The sequence below is a fragment of the Nycticebus coucang genome, chromosome 10 (assembly GCF_027406575.1).
Source record: "Nycticebus coucang isolate mNycCou1 chromosome 10, mNycCou1.pri, whole genome shotgun sequence".
Classification (NCBI taxonomy): domain Eukaryota; kingdom Metazoa; phylum Chordata; class Mammalia; order Primates; family Lorisidae; genus Nycticebus; species Nycticebus coucang.
The window spans coordinates 28096257-28114395 of NC_069789.1; the positions used below are offsets into that span (position 1 = coordinate 28096257).

Consider the following 18139-nt stretch of genomic DNA (forward strand, 5'->3'; position numbering starts at 1 on the left):
CACTCACTTCATAAACCATTTGACACATTTTTATCCCAGTGGTTAACATAGCCTTTCCGGCGTTATCTCAGTTACTGTGCCAAAACATTTATATCTACATTTACCAAGTTTCGCAAATACCCCTGTAATATGCACCACAGGTGTGATCCCACCGATTCCCCTCCCTCTACCCACCCCCCCCTTTTCCACTTCCCCCTATTGTTAAGTTGTAGCTGGGTTATAGCTTTCATGTGAGAGTCCCAAATTAGTTTCATAGTAGGGCTGTGTACATTGGATATTTTTTCTTCCATTCTTGGGATACTTTACTAAGAAGAATATGTTCCAGCTCCATCCATGTAAACATGAAAGAGGTAAAGTCTCCATCTTTCTTTAAGGCTGCATAGTATTCCATGGTATACATATACCACAATTTATTAATCCATTCGTGGATCGATGGGCACTTCGGCTTTTTCCATGACTTAGCAATTATGAATTGGGCTGCAATAAACATTCTGGTACAAATATCTTTGTTATGTTGTGATTTTTGGTCTTCTGGGTATATGCCCAGCAGAGGAATTACAGGATTGAATGGCAGATCTATTTTTAGATCTCTGAGTGTTCTCCATATATCCCTCCAAAAGGAATGTATTAATTTGCATTCCCACCAGCAGTGCAGAAGTGTTCCCTTTTCTCCGCATCCACGCCAACATCTCTGGTCTTGAGATTTTGTGATATAGGCTAGTCTCATTGGAGTTAGATGATATCTCAAAGTAGTTTTGATTTGCATTTCTCTGATGATTAAAGATGATGAGCATTTTTTCATATGTCTGAAGGCCGTGCGCCTGTCTTCTTCAGAGAAGTTTCTCTTCAAATCCCTTGCCCAGCCTGCGATGGGATCCCTTGTTTTTTTCTTGCTGATGCGTTTGAGTTCTCTGTGGATTCTGGTTATTAAACCTTTGTCAGAGTTATACCCTGCAAATATCTTCTCCCATTCTGAGGGCTGTCTGCTTGCTCTGCTTACTGTGTTCTTAGCTGTGCAGAAGCTTTTTAGTTTGATCAAGTCCCAGTAGTGTATTTTTGAAGCTGCTTCAATTGCCCGGGGGGTTCTCCTCATGAAATACTCACCCAGACCAATTTCTTCAAGGGTTTTCCCTGCATTCTCTTCTAGTATTTTTATAGTTTCATGTCTTAAGTTTAAATCTTTAATCCAATGAGAGTCTATCTTAGTTAATGGTGAAAGGTGTGGGTCTAATTTCAGTCTTCTGCAGGTTGCCAGCCAGTTCACCCAGCACCATTTGTTAAATAGGGAATCTTTTCCCCACTGAATGTTTTTAATTGGCTTGTCAAAAATCAAATAGCGGTAAGTAGCTGGATTCATCTCTTGGTTCTCTATTCTATTCCAGATATCTACTTCTCTGTTTTTGTGCCAATACCATGCTGTTTTGATCACTATCGATTTGTAGTAAAGTCTGAGGTCTGGTAGTGTGATTCCTCCTGTTTTGTTTTTATTTCTGAGTAATGTCTTGGCTATTCGAGGTTTTTTCTGATTCCATATAAAACGAAGTAATGTTTTTTCAAGATCTTTAAAATATGACAGTGGAGCTTTAATAGGGAGTGCGTTGAAAGTATATATTGCTTTGGGTAGTATGGACATTTTGATAATGTTGATTCTTCCTAGCCATGAGCATGGTATGTTTTTCCATTTGTTAACATTTTCAGCTATTTCTTTTCTTAGAGTTTCATAGTTCTCTTTATAGAGATCTTTCACGTCTTTTGTTAGGTAAATTCCCAACTATTTCATCTTCTTTGGCACTACTGTGAATGGGATAGAGTCCTTAACTGCTTTTTCAATTTGACTGTTGTTGGTGTATATAAAGGCTACCGATTTATGAATGTTGATTTTGTAACCTGAGACGCTGCTGTATTCCTTGATCACTTCTAGGAGTTTTGTAGTAGAGTCCCTAGTGTTTTCCAGATACACAATCATATCATCTGCGAAGAGCGAGAGTTTGATCTCTTCTGACCCTATATGGATACCCTTGATCGCCTTTTCTTCCCTAATTGCGGTGGCTAAAACTTCCATTACAATGTTGAAAAGCAATGGAGACAATGGGCAGCCTTGTCTGGTTCCTGATCTGAGTGGAAATGATTCCAATTTAACTCCATTCAATATGATATTGGCTGTGGGTTTGCTGTAGATAGCCTCTATCAGTTTAAGAAAAGTCCCTTCTAGACCAATTTTTTTGAGTGTTCTGATCATGAAGGGATGCTGGATATTATCAAAAGCTTTTTCTGCATCAATTGAGAGAATCATATGGTCTTTGTTTTTTAATTTGTTTATGTGCTGAATTACATTTATAGATTTACGTATATTGAACCAGCCTTGAGACCCTGGGATAAAACCAACTTGGTCATGATGTATAATTTGTTTGATGTGTTGCTGGATTCTGTTTGTTAGGATCTTGTTGAATATTTTTGCATCTATATTCATTAGTGATATTGGTCTATAATTTTCTTTTCTTGTTGGGTCTTTTCCTGGTTTGGGGATCAGGGTGATATTTGCTTCATAGAACGTGTTGGGTAGTCTTCCTTCTTTTTCTACATTTTGGAACAGGTTGAGTAATATAGGTACTAATTCCTCTTTAAAGGTTTGGTAGAATTCTGACGTGAAACCATCTGGTCCCGGGCTTTTCTTTTTAGGGAGGTTTTGTATAGTTGATGCTATTTCTGAACTTGATATGGGTCTGTTCAACATTTCCACTTGATTCTGGTTAAGTCTTGGAAGGTGGCGTGCTTCCAAGTATCGGTCTATTTCCTTCAGATTTTCATATTTCTGAGAATAAAGTTTCTTGTAATATTCATTAAGGATTTTTTGGATTTCTGATGAGTCTGTGGTTATTTTGTCTTTGTTGTTTCTGATTGATGATATTAGAGATTTTACTCTTTTTTTCCTGATTAGGTTGGCCAGAGGTTTATCTATTTTATTGCCCTTTTCAAAAAACCAGCTTTTTGATTTATTGATCTGTTGTATTATTCTTTTGTTTTCAATTTCATTTAATTCTGCTCTAATTTTGGTTATTTCTTTTCTTCTACTGGGTTTGGGGTTGGAATGTTCTTCCTTTCCCAGTTGCGTGAGATGTCCCATTAAGTTGTTAACTTCCTCTCTTTCCGTTCTCTTGAGGAAGGCTTGCAGTGCTATAAATTTCCCTCTTAGAACTGCCTTTGCAGTGTCCCAGAGGTTCTGATAGCTTGTGTCTTCATTGTCATTTTGTTCCAAAAAATTGGTGATTTCTTTCTTAATCTCATCTCTGACCCAGCTATCATTCAGCATAAGGTTATTTAACTTCCATGTTTTTGTATGGGTATGCAGATTCCTGTTGTTACTCAATTCAAGTTTTATTCCATGATGGTCCGAGAAGATGCATGGAATAATTTCTATTCCTTTAAATTGACTGAGGTTAGACTTGTGACCTAAAATGTGATCAATTTTGGAGTAAGTTCCGTGGGCTGATGAGAAGTATGTGTATTCAGTTTTGTTGGGATGAAATGTTCTGTAGATGTCTGCTAAATCTAAATACTGGATGGTTAGGTTTAAATCTAAGATTTCTTTGCTCAGCTTCTTTCTGGAGGATCGATCCAACACTGCCAAGGGAGTGTTGAAATCTCCAACGATTATGGAGCTGGAGGAAATCAAGTTACTCATGTCTGTTAGAGTTTCTCTTATAAATTGAGGTGCATTCTGGTTGGGTGCATAGATATTAATAATTGAGATCTCGTCATATTGAGTATTACCCTTAACAAATATGAAGTGACCATTCTTGTCCTTCCTTACTTTTGATGGTTTAAAGCCTACTGTATCTGCAAATAAAATTGCAACACCTGCTTTTTTCTGATTACCATTTGCCTGAAATATGGATGACCATCCTTTCACCCTGAGTCTGTATTTGTCTTTTAAGTTGAGATGTGACTCTTGTATGCAACAAATATCTGGCTTAAGTTTTTGTATCCAGTCAGCTAACCTATGCCTCTTTAGAGGACAGTTTAAGCCATTCACATTGATGGAGAGTAAGGATAAGTCTGGTGGAATTTTGGGTATCGAGTTTTTCAAAGGTCCAGTGGACATTTTTAATCCTTTCGCCAGTGTGGAAGTTGGAGTTTGATCCGAAGTTTCTGAGTGAGTTTACTTTTGTGGTATAGGATTGGGTTGGTCATTGTGGAGGATAGGTCTGAGAACATCCTCAAGAGCTGGTTTACTTAGGGCAAATTTTTTCAACATATGAATGTCATTGAAGTATTTAATTTCTCCATCATAGATGAAACTCAGTTTAGCTGGATACAAGATCCTGGGTTGAAAGTTTTTTTGCTTTAGGAGATTAAAAGTTGATGACCAGCCTCTTCTTGCTTGAAAAGTTTCAGCAGAGAGATCTGCAGTTATTCTAATATTCTTACCTTTGTACGTTATAGTTTTCTTTCGCCGGGCTGCTTTGAGAATCTTCTCTTTCATGTTAACTTTAGTGAAGCTAATTATGATATGTCTGGGAGATGGCTTTTTGGGGTTGAATCGTGCTGGGGTTCTGAAGCTGTCTGCTATCTGAATTTCAGATTCTCTAGGCATGTCTGGAAAATTTTCTTTCATAATTTCATGTAGAAGGGCCTCTGTGCCCTTGGCTGCCACGTCATCAGCCTCCGAAATTCCTATAACCCTTATGTTATTTTTTTTCGAATTATCTGAGAGCTCTCTGAGTGAGTGATCCGTTTTTGCTCTCCATTTCTCTTCCTCTTTGAGAGATTGGGAGCGTTCGAAGACTTTATCTTCAATGTCAGAAATCCTTTCTTCTGCTTGCTCCATTCTGTTACTGAGGGATTCTACTGTATTTTTCATATCTTTGAGGGCTGTAAGTTCTTGTTTCAGTGTGTCTAAGTCTTTGGTGGTTTTGTCTTTAAATTCGTTAAATTCTTGAGACAGTTTTTGAATTTCTCCTCGAATTCCTAATTCCATTTTATTAATCTTGTCTGCAAACCAAATTCTGAATTCGACTTCTGACATCTCAGCCAGTTGTTTATGAATGGGATCTTCAATCACATCTGCCGTATCTTTTCTTGGGGGGGTTGATCTATTCTGGTTATTCATGTTACCAGAGTTTTTCTGCTGATTCCGCCCCACGGTTTACTCCCTTTGGTTTTTCCCCTGGGGTTTTATCGAGGGCCCGTACAGTGTTGTGGCCTGAGAAACTGGGGCCCTGTCTGGTGTGGTGGAGCAAAGTGGTTCTGTCTTGTTTTCAGCTGGTTTCTGTTCGATCCTATTGCAACTTCTACTCTGGCTTGAAGTCTCAGCTGTGTGGAAAAATCAGCAATTAAGTCACCCCGCCTGCCCACCTCTGGCCCCAGTTGGAAAAGGAGAATCAAACCTTCCTACAATCGCACACCCAGGGCACCACCTGAAAAGTCCTCAGTCTATTAGCCCAGTTCAAAAGGTCCGAATCAACTGTCTCAATCGGCACTTGTCTCAGGTGGAAGGGTTCAAGAGGTCTCTGGGAACTGGATCACAGGGGCCTGGTGACTCCTCTGAGACAGCTCACCCCAGTGCAGCGTGGAGTCAGGAGGAGCCACCCCGCAAACAGAGCAGTCTGGGAAGGTTAACGTCTCCTTCCCCACTTTGCCCCTCCGTCGGACCCAGTCACTGGTATCTCTGCAGATGGCTAACCCAGTTGCCTGCAGTGAACAGACACTCCAGGGGTTTGCACCTGCCTGAATCGCAAGGAAGTCTGCCAGGCCCCCGCAGACTGCCGCTATCTAGCAGGAGGAGATGGGGCCTGACATCTTTGAGTGTTTGATGCAGGTGATGGGAAGGAGGTGTTCACTCAGGCTTAGCCCCGTCCCTGATGGATGCTGCTAACAGAACAGAACAGAACAGACAACTTTGTGAGGTTCTGTCTCTGTTCCTGTCGTCGCCTACAGGAGACGGGCTGTTTTGAGTTCAAACGTCTTTGCTGCTGGAGAATTGCGTCTGAACACCTCTCTGGGTCGGCCCCGCCCTGGAGGCTTTTGGGTTTGTGAGCCGTGACACCGGTGGCCTCCTCTGGTTGCCCAGGGAGACAGGGGGTGTGGCCTCAGAATATCCAGAAGTGAGCGTTCTGCCGTTAAAGAAAAAACGGCTGTTGATCTACCTCCAGGGAACTGCTGCTCTGGTGTGGGCACTCAGGCGACCCTTTTCTCCTCTGTCCCGCGCCCCAGAGTCAGCACTGAGCGGCCGCAGTTTGTGCTGGGTCCACACCCCTTAAGAGATCCCCCAAGAATCAGAACTCTTGGGGGATGGGCCCCCAGACCCGGATTGGGAGTGGGGCGGGGAGAAGCTAGAGTTTCATTCAGTTTCACGCAATACTACGGTCCGGGGAGGCCTCCTGCACTGCACCGCAGGGAAGTGCCGCCAAGGCTTGATTTTCCCTCAGCAGAGTGCCCTCTCCTCGCTCACGTATCCCAGAGTCAGCGCTGACCTGACGCAGCTCAGGCACTGTGCACTCCCCTCGAGAAATCACCCAAGGAGCCGAACTCCGGAGGGATAGGCCCTCAGACCCCGAGTGAGAGTAGGGGCTCTCAGCTCTCAGCGGGGAGGCCAGAGTCTTATTCAGTCTTGTGCCCGGGGAGGGCTCCTGCACTGCACCGCAGGGAAGTGCCGCCAAGGCTTGATTTCCCCTCAGCGGAGTGCCCTCTCCTCGCTCACGTATCCCAGAGTCAGCGCTGACCTGACGCAGCTCAGGCACTGTGCACTCCCCTCGAGAAATCACCCAAGGAGCCGAACTCCTGGGGGATAGGCCCTCAGACCCCGAGTGAGAGTAGGGGTTCTCAGCTCTCAGCGGGGAGGCCAGAGTCTTATTCAGTCTTGGGCCCCGTATGCCCGGGGAGGGTTGGTGCACTGCACCGCAGGGAAGTGCCGCGAGGCGTGACTCCCCCTCAGCCCGGTGCCCTCTCCTCACTCGGCGCGCCTCAGAGTCAATGCTGACCAGTCGCAACTCGGGGACTGTCCACTCCCCTTGAGAAATAACCCAAGGATCCGAAGTCCTGGGGGACAGGCCTCCGGACCTCAGTGGGCGGGAGGGGAGCGCCGGGGATTCAGGGTTGCCGGCAAAGGATTCCCAAAGTTTTATTCAGCCCTATGTCCGGCAGGAGAACGCCACGGCACCCCAGTAGGGGAGGTAGGTCCAGTTTTTAGAAGGTCTCTCCCGTGGAGTGTAGTGGGAGGGGCTTTAATTTCTGCCCACTTGTTCAATTGTGGGGCTACAGAGCTGGTCTCATGGGGGAGGGGGACTCCCGTCCGCTTGGTGGTGGATTTTGTACCTTTTGTTTGCGTCCTTGTGATCACAACTTGCCTCAGCAGTGTTGATGTGCGTTCTTCAGCCTTCTCTCTTGGTGAGGCTCAAGTCCACCAGGATACTTACTAAATTCCTGTCCCTTAACTCTCCTTCTGGACGGGAGCCTTTGTTGAAAGCTGGCTTCAGTCCGCCATCTTGTCTCCCCTCTTGTCAGTTTTCTTTGGTTGTTGTCTCCTTAGCTGTACAGAAGCTTTCAGTTTCATTAAGTCCCATTTGTTTATTTTTGTTGTTGCAATTGCATGGAAGTCTTCTTCATAAAGTCTTTCCACAGGCTGATATCTTCCAGTGTTTTTCCTATGCTTTCTTTGAGGATTTTAATTATTTCATGCCTTAAATTTAGGTCTTTTATCCATCTTGAATCAATTTTTGTGAGTGGAGAAAGGTACAGGTCCAGTTTCATTCTTTTACATGTGAATATCCAGTTCTCCCAGCACCATTTATTGAATAAGGATTCTTTTCCCCAGTGTATGTTCCCGTTTGGTTTATCAAAGATTAGGTGGCTATAAGATGATAGTTTCATTTCCTGGTTTTCTATTTGATTCCAAATGTCTATGTCTCTACTTTTATGCCAGTACAATGCTGTTTTGATCACTATGGCCAAATTTTACTCCTTTTTAAAGCTGAATAATATTCCATTGCATGAATATACCACATCTTATTTATGCATTCATCTAGTGATGGACATTTTGACTGTACCTTTTGGCTATTGTGAATAATGCTGCTACAGAATGGAGTGCAAATATCTGTTTGAGTCCTAGCTTTCTGCTCTTTTGAGTGCACTAGCTGGATTATATGGTAATTCTATATTTGACTTGAGGAACTATCCTACTGTCTCCCACAGTAGCTGTACATTTTTACTTTCTACCAGCAATACACCAGGGTTCCAATCCTCATAAACATTTTATTATTTTCTGTTTTTAAAAAGAATAATAGTCATCCTAATTAGCATAAACTAATACATTACTGCCTTATAATTTTGATTTGCATTTCTGTAATGACTAGTGATGTTAAGCATTTTTTCTTGTGCTTATTGTCCATTTGTACATATTTTTTGAAGAAATGTCTAGTCAAGTCCTTTGCCTACCTTATTACTTGGGTTGTTTTGTTGTTGAGTTGTAAAACTTCTTTATTTTTTTTAATATTAGTGATATATATGATTTTTTAAGTTATTTTTTTCCTTCTCAATTTAGAGCAACAACCATGGACAGCTTTTCTACTGAAAAGATGACAGATGTTTGGGAAGAACTTGTTAATATTTCAAACTCACATGGAACTTGTGTTCTAACATCAGAAGTAAAAACACACACTGAAGTTAATGAGGTAAAATGCTCTTTGAAGAAGAAAAACAAATACTTTTTTGATGTAAAATGAATATATTTTGAAATTTAAGGTGTAATATTATAGTTACTATTCACAATTCCTTACCCAACATCCCTCACCCCACCCCCCCAGATAGGTGCTAGATAGATAATAGCATTTATCTCATTTGGGTCATTTGTTCATTCATTTGGCATGTAATTATTGAGTAATTATTTTTTGTGTGTGTGCGTGTGTGTTTGTGTGTATTTTGGCCAGGGCTGGGTTTGAACCCGCCACCTCTGGCATATGGGATTGGCGCCCTAATTACCCTATTGAGTAATTATTATGTCCCAGGCACTGGACTAAGGACTGAAATACAGCAGTCAGCAGAACAAATTCCCTGACCTTTTTGAGCATATATTGTATAAGAGGAGACATAAATGAAGTAAGTGATGAGTAAGTACTATGAAGACAATTTAAGAAGAGAAGAGACTACAGAATTATACTGTATGTTATTTTACATGGGAATGGTCAGAGAAGGCCATCCAGGCTAAAGTAGCAACCACTTCCTACTTCTTCCACTACTGTATTATTAATAGAACTCTCTTTGCTTTTGTACAAGCACCTTTTTTGATTATGTTCCTAACTTAAAAATGACAGAAGCTAAATATGAAAACCTTGGAAGAATTTTAAAGAAACTATGTAAGGAAATCTTTTCTTGCCATGAAGAATTTGTTGTTCCCCAAGTGTTATTTTCTTGAGATTTAAACTATGTCATAAGTGCTTGTTCTATTTGGTAAAAGTAGTGTTTTTATGAGATAGCATTGTATAATCACTGTATAATACGTACTTCATACATATTTTTCTTTTAAAAAGCATTTTAGGTATATTTGGTAACAAAGGAAAATGTATGCATGCTTTAGTAAAACTGAATACACTTAATTCCATAGTTTGAAGTCTGGAAATACATGCACAAAAATATTAACAGTGGTTATCTGTGGTGATAAACGGGTAAAATTTTTGTTTTCTTATGTATACCTTTCTATGTTGTCTAAACTTTGTATAATATGCATGCATTACATTTATAAAGTCTATCACACCTGCAAGAATAAGCAAATGTCCATCGAGTCTTCACCCAGCTTGAAAGTTGTCAGTGCCTCCTATTATCATTTCTCTTTTTTTTTTTTTTTTCTACTTTGGTATCTGTTTAATAACAGTGTACTTTGCAGAATTTTCTCAAACAGCACCTTTGGAATAGAAAAAGTCACAATAAAATTAGATCAATTATACCTGTAATGAAAACATGTCATTCAAGGTGTTCTTTAAAAATGAAGAGCATTATATGTACATATATAGGTAAATAATCAGGAGGAGCATATACTCAGTTTTACTGAAGACACACTGTTACATGTAAAAACACTATTTTCAGGAATGAAGGTTCATGGTTCAAAGTTACTGTTAAAGAACATAAACAGCACAATGACATAAAATAGGAAGATATTATCATTTCTTGATGAAGCAATTTATTTACTCATTCTGTAGCTGATATACATTTAAGTTGTTTTCACTTTTTGTTTTTACTATTACAAACAGTTCTGCTATGTATATTCTTAAATGTCTCCTATGATACATATGAAAATGTGTTACTATGTATTGGTTTATATATTGCAAAGGAGTGTAATTTCTGGCAAAAAGGTACATTTAACTATAGCAAGTAATGTGGAATTGTTTTTCCAAAATGACTACAGCAATATAAGTGACCTTTAATATACTTTGTTTTTATTGTTCCATATCCTCACCAATTCTAATCAACAGTTAATGTATTTGGCATTAGATAGGTGTGAAATGGCATTTTACTGAGGTTTTAACTTGCATTTACCTTATGACTAATTTGTTTAAGCATTTTTTCATACATCATGGGAGACTTATTTTCTACATATTTTCTCCATTTTTCTTGAATATTTTGTTTTTTCATATTAATTTGTAGGAATTCTTTATATATTGCAATTATCTACTAGAACACATTATTTTTATTCCCTTTATGTATTTATTAACAAAATTTCTTACTCTCCATGTAATGGAATTAATTGATACTTTAATTTATGTTAATGTTTGGAATTATTCTCCAAACTGAGGTCATAAAGATATTGTCCTATATTTTTCTAACAGTTTTAAAGCTTTCCCTTTATATTTATCTTTATCTGGAAGTGATTTTTTGTAGATGGTGTGTGATAGGGATCTACCTTCATTTATTTCTATATGAGTAACCACTGCATTCTGCATAACTTATTTACCAGGTTGTCCTTTCACTGCTGATATGCAGTGGTAGCTCGATTCTTTATTATTTATTAGATGAGTCCACATACTGTAGCTTCTGTTTCTGAACGCTGCTCTGTTCTGTTTGTCTATTTGGCTATGACTGTGGGAATTCCCAAATTCCATACTGGATTAATTCCATAGCTTTGAAATAAGGCTTCCTATATGGTCGGGCAGAATGCCCTTTTTCTCTTTCTCTGTCAGTGTCTTGCCTAGTCTCTGCCATTTGCTCTTCAATTTACATTTTAGAATCAAACTCTATTTGGAATTTGATATAAATTGCTTAGAATTTGTAAGTATGTTGGGGCACTTAATTACTATTTTCCCCTGCTGACTTTCTTGGAACCTGGATAAAGCAGAGGTCAGCATGATAAATATTCTCATACTCAGCTATTGCCAGAGCAACAACCAGTAAGGCTCAGAGAGGCAAACATCAGAAAACACATTGAGAGAATGCTGCCTCATCTGAAATCTCACCAGACATTTTATTGTGTTTCAACAACATTTACAATATAGCATTAGCTGATATATCATGATTATTCAGGAACCAAGGAGACTGTCTGCCCACACATGATATATGGGTGGTCTTGCCTAAGACTTAAGGGGAACAATGTATAGGAGAGTGCACAAAGGGTACGTGTTAGAATTAACTCTTAAAATGGAATGTATATTATAAAACAGGGAAGATGTTAATTACCTTTTAATCTGTACTGTTAGTCTATTACAACCAGCTTAGCTGCTTTATAATCTTTTAACTTGTTCAAAGCCAGTTAAGTGTTTTATTCTTGAGACTATTTTCATCTTCCAAGGTAAGGAGCCAGGCTCTTGCCATTTGTACTTCTCACAAATGCTTTACCACTTTTTTTCTTTATAATTTTTCTAGCCTGTTAGAATTATTTATTTCTTTTATTTTATTATTAAATCATAGCTGTGTACATTAATGCGATCATGGGGCACCATACACTGGTTTTATAAACAGATTGACACATTTTCATCACTCTGGTTAACATAGCCTTCCTGGCATTTTCTTAGTTATTGCGTTAAGACATTTATATTCTACATTTACTAAGTTTTACATGTACCCTTCTAAGATGCACCACAGGTGTAATCCCACCAATCACCCTCCCTCTGCCCATCCTCCCCCCTCCCTCTCCTCCCTCTCCCCCTTCCCCATATTTGTAGGTTATAACTGGTCATAGCTTTCATATGAAAGCCATAAATTAGTTTCATAGTAGGGCTGAGTACATTGGATACTTTTTCTTCCATTCTTGAGATACTTTACTAAGAAGAATATGTTCCAGCTCCATCCATGTAAACATGAAAGAAGTAAAGTCTCCATCTTTCTTTAAGGCTGCATAATACTCTATGTATGGTGTACATATACCACAATTTATTAATCCATTCATGGATCGATGGGCACTTCGGCTTTTTCCATGACTTAGCAATTATGAATTGGGCTGCAATAAACATTCTGGTACAAATATCTTTGTTACAATGTGATTTTTGGTCTTCTGGGTATATACCTAGTAGAGGAATTGTAGGATTGAATGGAAGATCTATTTTTAGATCTCTATCTGTTCTCCATACATCTTTCCAAAAGGAATGTATTAATTTGCATTCCCACCAGCAGTGTTGAAGTGTACCCTTGTCTCCACATCCACGCCAACATCTCTGGTCTTGGGATTTTGGGATTTGGGCTAGATCACAAATCTTGGAGTTAGATGGTATCTCAAGGTAGTTTTGATTTGCATTTCTCTGATGATTAAAGATGATGAGCATTTTTTCTTCTTTTTTTTATGAAATCATAGCTGTGTACATTGATATGATCATGGGGCATCACACACTAGCATCATAAACCGTTTGATACATTTTCATCACACTGGTTGACATAGCCTTCCTAGCGTTTTTCAGTTATTGGGCTAAGACACGTACATTCTACATTTACTAAGTTTCACATATATCCTTGTAAGATGCACCGCAGGTGTGATCCCACCAATCCCCCTCCCTCTACCCACATGCCCCCTCCCTCCCCTCTCTTTCCCCCTTTCCCCCCTCCCCTCCCTTTCCCCATTCCCCCTATTCTTAGGTTGTAACTGGGTTATAGCTTTCATGTCAGAGCCCTAAATTAGTTTCATAGTTGGGGTGAGTACATTGGGTACTTTTTTTTTTCCCATTCTTGAGATACTTTACTAAGAAGAATATTTTCCAGTTCCATCCATGTAAACATAAAAGAGGTAAAGTCTCCATCTTTCCTTAAGGCTGCATAATGTCTGTAGGCCGTGCACCTGTCTTCTTCAGAGAAGTTTCTCTTCAAATCCCTTGCCCAGCCTACAATGGGATCACTTGTTCTTTTCTTGCTTATACATTTGAGTTCTCTATGGATTCTGGTTATTAAACCTTTGTCAGAGATATAACCTGCAAATATCTTCTCCCATTCTGAGGGGTGTTTGCTTGCTTTATTTACTGTGTTCTTGGCTGTGCAGAAGCTTTTTGGTTTGATCAGGTCCCGGTAGTGTATTTTTGAAGCTGCTTCAATTGCCCAGGGGGTCCTCTTCATGAAATAGTTGCCCAGACCGATTTCTTCAAGGGTTTTCCCTGCACTCTCTTCTAGTATTTTTATATTTTCATGTCTTAGGTTTAAATCTTTAATCCAGTGAGAGTCTATCTTGGTTAATGGTGAAAGGTGTGGGTCCAGTTTCAGTCTTGTACAGGTTGCCAGCCAGTTCACCCAGCACCATTTGTTAAATAGGGAATCTTTTCCCCATTGAATGTTTTTAATTGGCTTGTCAAAGATTAAATAACGGTAATTAGCTGGATTCATCTCTTGATTCTCTATTCTATTCCAGACATCTACCTCTCTGTTTTTGTGCCAATACCATGCTGTTTTGATCACTATCGATTTGTAGTATAGTCTGAGGTCTGGTAGCGTTATTCCTCCTGCTTTGTTTTTATTTCTGAGTAATGTCTTGGCTATTTGAGGTTTTTTCTGACTCCATATAAAATAATGTATTATTTTTTCGAGATCTATAAAGTATGACAGTGGAGCTTTAACAGGGATTGCATTAAAATTGTATATTGCTTTGGGTAGTATGGACATTTTAACAATGTTGATTCTTCCCAGCCATGAGCATGGTATCTTTTCCAATTTGTTAACATTTTCAGCTATTTCTTTTCTTAGAGTTTCATAGTTCTCTTTACAGAGATCTTTCACGTCCTTTGTTAGATAAACTCCCAAATCTTTCATCTTTTTTGGCACTACAGTGAACAGAATAGAGTCCTTACTGTTTTTCAGCCTCCCTGTACTTATTTCTTATTATTTTTCTTTTTTTTTTTGGTATTTCAAATAATGTAATATGTGATGCTGGTTTACAACTTTTTTATATATATTAATGCATTTATGGGGTACAATGCGCTGATTTTATGTACAATTTGGAATACTTACATCAAACTGGTTAACATAGCTTTTGCATCACTTACTTAATTATTGTTTTAAGACATTTATACTCTACACTTATTAGATTTGACATATACCCTTGCAATATGCACCATAGGTGTGATCCCATCATTTACCCTCCCTCCATCCAATATCCTCCCTCCCCTAGCATCCCCCTCCTCTTCCCTTCTTCATTCTGGGCTACACTTTCATATGTGTTTTATCTTTCATATAAAAAGTGTGGGTGATTATAAATTGGTTTCATAATAGTACTGAGTACATTGGATACTTTTTCTTCCATTCTTGAGATACTTTACTAAGAGGAATATGTTCCAGCTCCATCCAGGTAAACATAAAAGCGATAAAGTCTCCATTTTTATTAAGGCTGCATAATATTCCATGGTATACATATACCACAATTCATTAACCATTCATGGGTCTATGGGTACTTGGGCTTCTTCTGTGACTTGAAAATTATGAATTGAGCTGCAATAAACAATCTGGTGCAAATATCTTTGTTGTAAAGTGATTTTTCATCTTTTGGATATACACCTAGTACAAGAATTGCAGGATTGAATGGCAGGTCTACCTTTAAATCCCTAAGTGTTCTCCAAACTTATTTCCAAAAGGAACATATTAGCTTGAATTTCCACCAGCAGTGCAGGAGTGTTCCCTTTTCTCCACATCCATGCCAATATCTGTAGTTTTGGGATTTTGTTATGTGGGCTACTCTTACAGGAGTTAGATGATATCTGAAAGTGAATTTGATTTTCATTTCTCTGATGATTACATATTATTAGCATTTTTTAATGTGTCTGTAGGCCATGGGCCTGTCTTCTTCAGAGAAGCTTCTGTTCAAGTCCCTTGCCCACAATGAAATGGGATCACTTGTTTTTTTCTTATTAATATGTTTGAGTTCTCTGTGGATTCTGGTTATCAAACCTTTGTCAGAAAAATAACATGCAAAAATCTTCTCCCGTTCTGGGACTGTCTTGCTTGCTTTACTTACTATGTTCTTGGCTGTGCAGAAGCTTTTTAGTTTGATCAGTTCCCAGTAATGTATATTTAGTATTGCTTCAGTTGCCCAGAAGATCATCCTCATAAAATGTTCTCCCAAGCCAATTTCTTCAAGTGTTTCTCCTGCACTCTCTCCAAGAATCTTTTTTATTATTATTTATTATTATTAAATCATAGCTGTGTATATTAATGCAATCATGGGGCACCATACACTGATTTTATATGCACTGATTTGACATATTTTCATCACACTGGTTAAAATAGCCTTCCTGGCATTTTCTTAGTTATTGTGTTAAGACATTTATATTCTACATTTCGTATGTTTCACATGTACCCTTGTAAGATATACCATAGGTGTGATCCCACCAATCACCTTCCCTCCGCCCATCCTCTCTCCTTTACTCCCCTCCCTCTCCCCCTTCTCCATATTCTTAGGTTATAACTGGGTTATAGCTTTCATAGAATCTTTATAGTTTCATGTCTTGAGTTTAAATCTTTTATCTAGTGAGAGTTGATTTTTTGTTAATGGTGAAAGATGTAGGTCCAGTTTCAGTCTTCTACAAGTCGCCAGCCAATTCACCCAGCACCATTTGTTAAATAGGGAATCTTTCCCCCAATTTATATTTTTGATAGGCTTATCAAAGATCAAATGATAAGTGTCTGAGTTTATCTCCTGATTTTCTGTTCCGTTTCATACATCTACCTCTCTATTTTGTGCTAGTACCATGTTGTTTTGATCACTATAAATTTATAGTATAGGCTGATGTCTGGTAGCATGATTCCTCCTGATTTGCTTTTACTTCTGAGTAATGTCTTGGCTATTCAAGGTGTTTTCTGATTCCACATGAAATGAAGTACTATTTTGTCCATATCTTTAAAGTATGACAGAGGTGTTTTAATAGGGATTGCATTAAATTTTTATATTGCTTTCAGTAGTATGGACATTTTAACAATGTTGGTTCTTCCCAGCCATGAGCATGGTATGTTTTTCCATTTGTTAACATCTTCAGCTATTTCTTTTCTCAGAGTTTCATAGCTCTCTTTATAGAAATCTTTCACATCCTTTGTTAGGTGAGTTCCGAGATATTTCATCTTTTTTGGTATTACTGTAAAAAGGAATAGAGTCCTTAACTGTTTTTTTTTTCAGCTTAACTACTAAAGCTACTGATTTGTGAGTATTGATTTTGTATCCTTAGATGCTGCTGCATTCCTTGATCACTTCCAAGAGTTTTGTAGTTGAGTCCCTTGGGTTTTCCAGGTATAAAATCATAATCTGTGAAGAGTGAAAGTTTGATCTCCTCTGACCCTATTTGGATCACCTTGATCACCTTCTTCTGTTGCCTGATTGCCGTGACTGGGACTTGCATTACAATGTTAAAAAGCAGTGGAGAAAATGGGCAACTTTGCCTCGTTCCTGATCTGAATGAAATGTTTTCAATTTTACTCCATTCATTGCGATGTTGGCTGTAGATGGCCTCTATCAGTTTAAGAAACGTCCCTTCTATTTCTATTTTCTTAAGTGTTCTGATCATGAAAGATGGTGGATATTTTCAAACCTTTTTCTGCATCAATTGAGAGAATCATATTTTCTTTACTTTTTATTTTATGTGATGTGTTATATTTATAGATTTACATATATTGAACCAACCTTGAGACCTTGGAATAAAACCAACTTGGGCATGGTGTATAATTTGCTTGATGTGTTCCTGTATTCTGTTTGCTAGGATCTTATTGAATATTTTTGCATCTACATTCATTAAAGATATTGATCTATAATTTCCTTTCCTTGTTGAGTCTTTTCCTGGTTTGGGGATCAAGGTGATATTTGCTTCATAGAATGTGTTGGGAAGTATTCCTTCTTTTTCTATGTTTTGGAAAAAGTTATGTAATATAGGCACTAGTTCCTCTTTAAAGGTTTGGTAGAGTTCTGATGTGAAGCCATCTGGTCCCAGACTTTTCTTTTTGGGAAATTTCGTATAGTTGATCCTATTTCAGTACTTGATATAATTCTATTAAAAATTTCCAATTCTGGGCGGCGCCTGTGGCTCAGTGAGTAGGGCGCCAGCCCCATATGCCGCGGGTGGCGGGTTCAAACCCAGCCCCGGCCAAATTGCAACAAAAAAATAGCCGGGCGTTGTGGCAGGCGCCTGTAGTCCCAGTTGCTCGGGAGACTGAGGCAAGAGAATCGCGTAAGCCCAAGAGTTAGAGGTTGCTGTGAGCTGTGTGATGCCATGGCACTCCACCTGAGGGCGGTATGTGAGACTCTGTCTCTACAAAAAAAAAAAAAAAAAAAAAAAGGAAAAAAAAAATTTCCAATTCTTTCTGGCTCAGTCTAGGAAGGTGGTGTGCTTTCAGATATTGGTATATTTCCTTTTTTTTTTCTTTTTTTTTATTAAATCATAGCTGTGTACATCAATATGATCATGGGGCACCATACACTTGGTTCATAGACCATTTGACACATTTTCATCACATTAGTTGACATAGCCCTCCTGGCATTTTCTTAGTTACTTTGCTAAGACATTTACCTTCCACATTTACCAAGCCTCACATATTACCCTTGTAAGATGCACCACAGGTGTGATCTTTTCAATGCCCCTCCCTCTACCCCCCCCTCCCTTTCCCCCTTCCCCCTATTCTTAGGTTGTAACTGGGTTATAGCTTTCATGTGAAGGTCCTAAATTAGTTTCATAGTAGGGGTGAGTACACTGGATACTTTTCTTCC

At 38.9% G+C, this 18139-nt stretch overlaps 1 protein-coding gene across 1 annotated transcript in view; it reads left to right on the forward strand.

Moving 5' to 3' along the window:
• The window catches only part of DNAH14 (dynein axonemal heavy chain 14), an 862921-nt gene that overhangs the window by 130091 nt on the left and 714691 nt on the right, over nucleotides 1–18139 (forward strand). Inside the window, 1 exon segment of the mRNA XM_053607548.1 lies at nucleotides 8540–8669. Coding sequence (XP_053463523.1) covers nucleotides 8540–8669 — 130 coding nt within the window.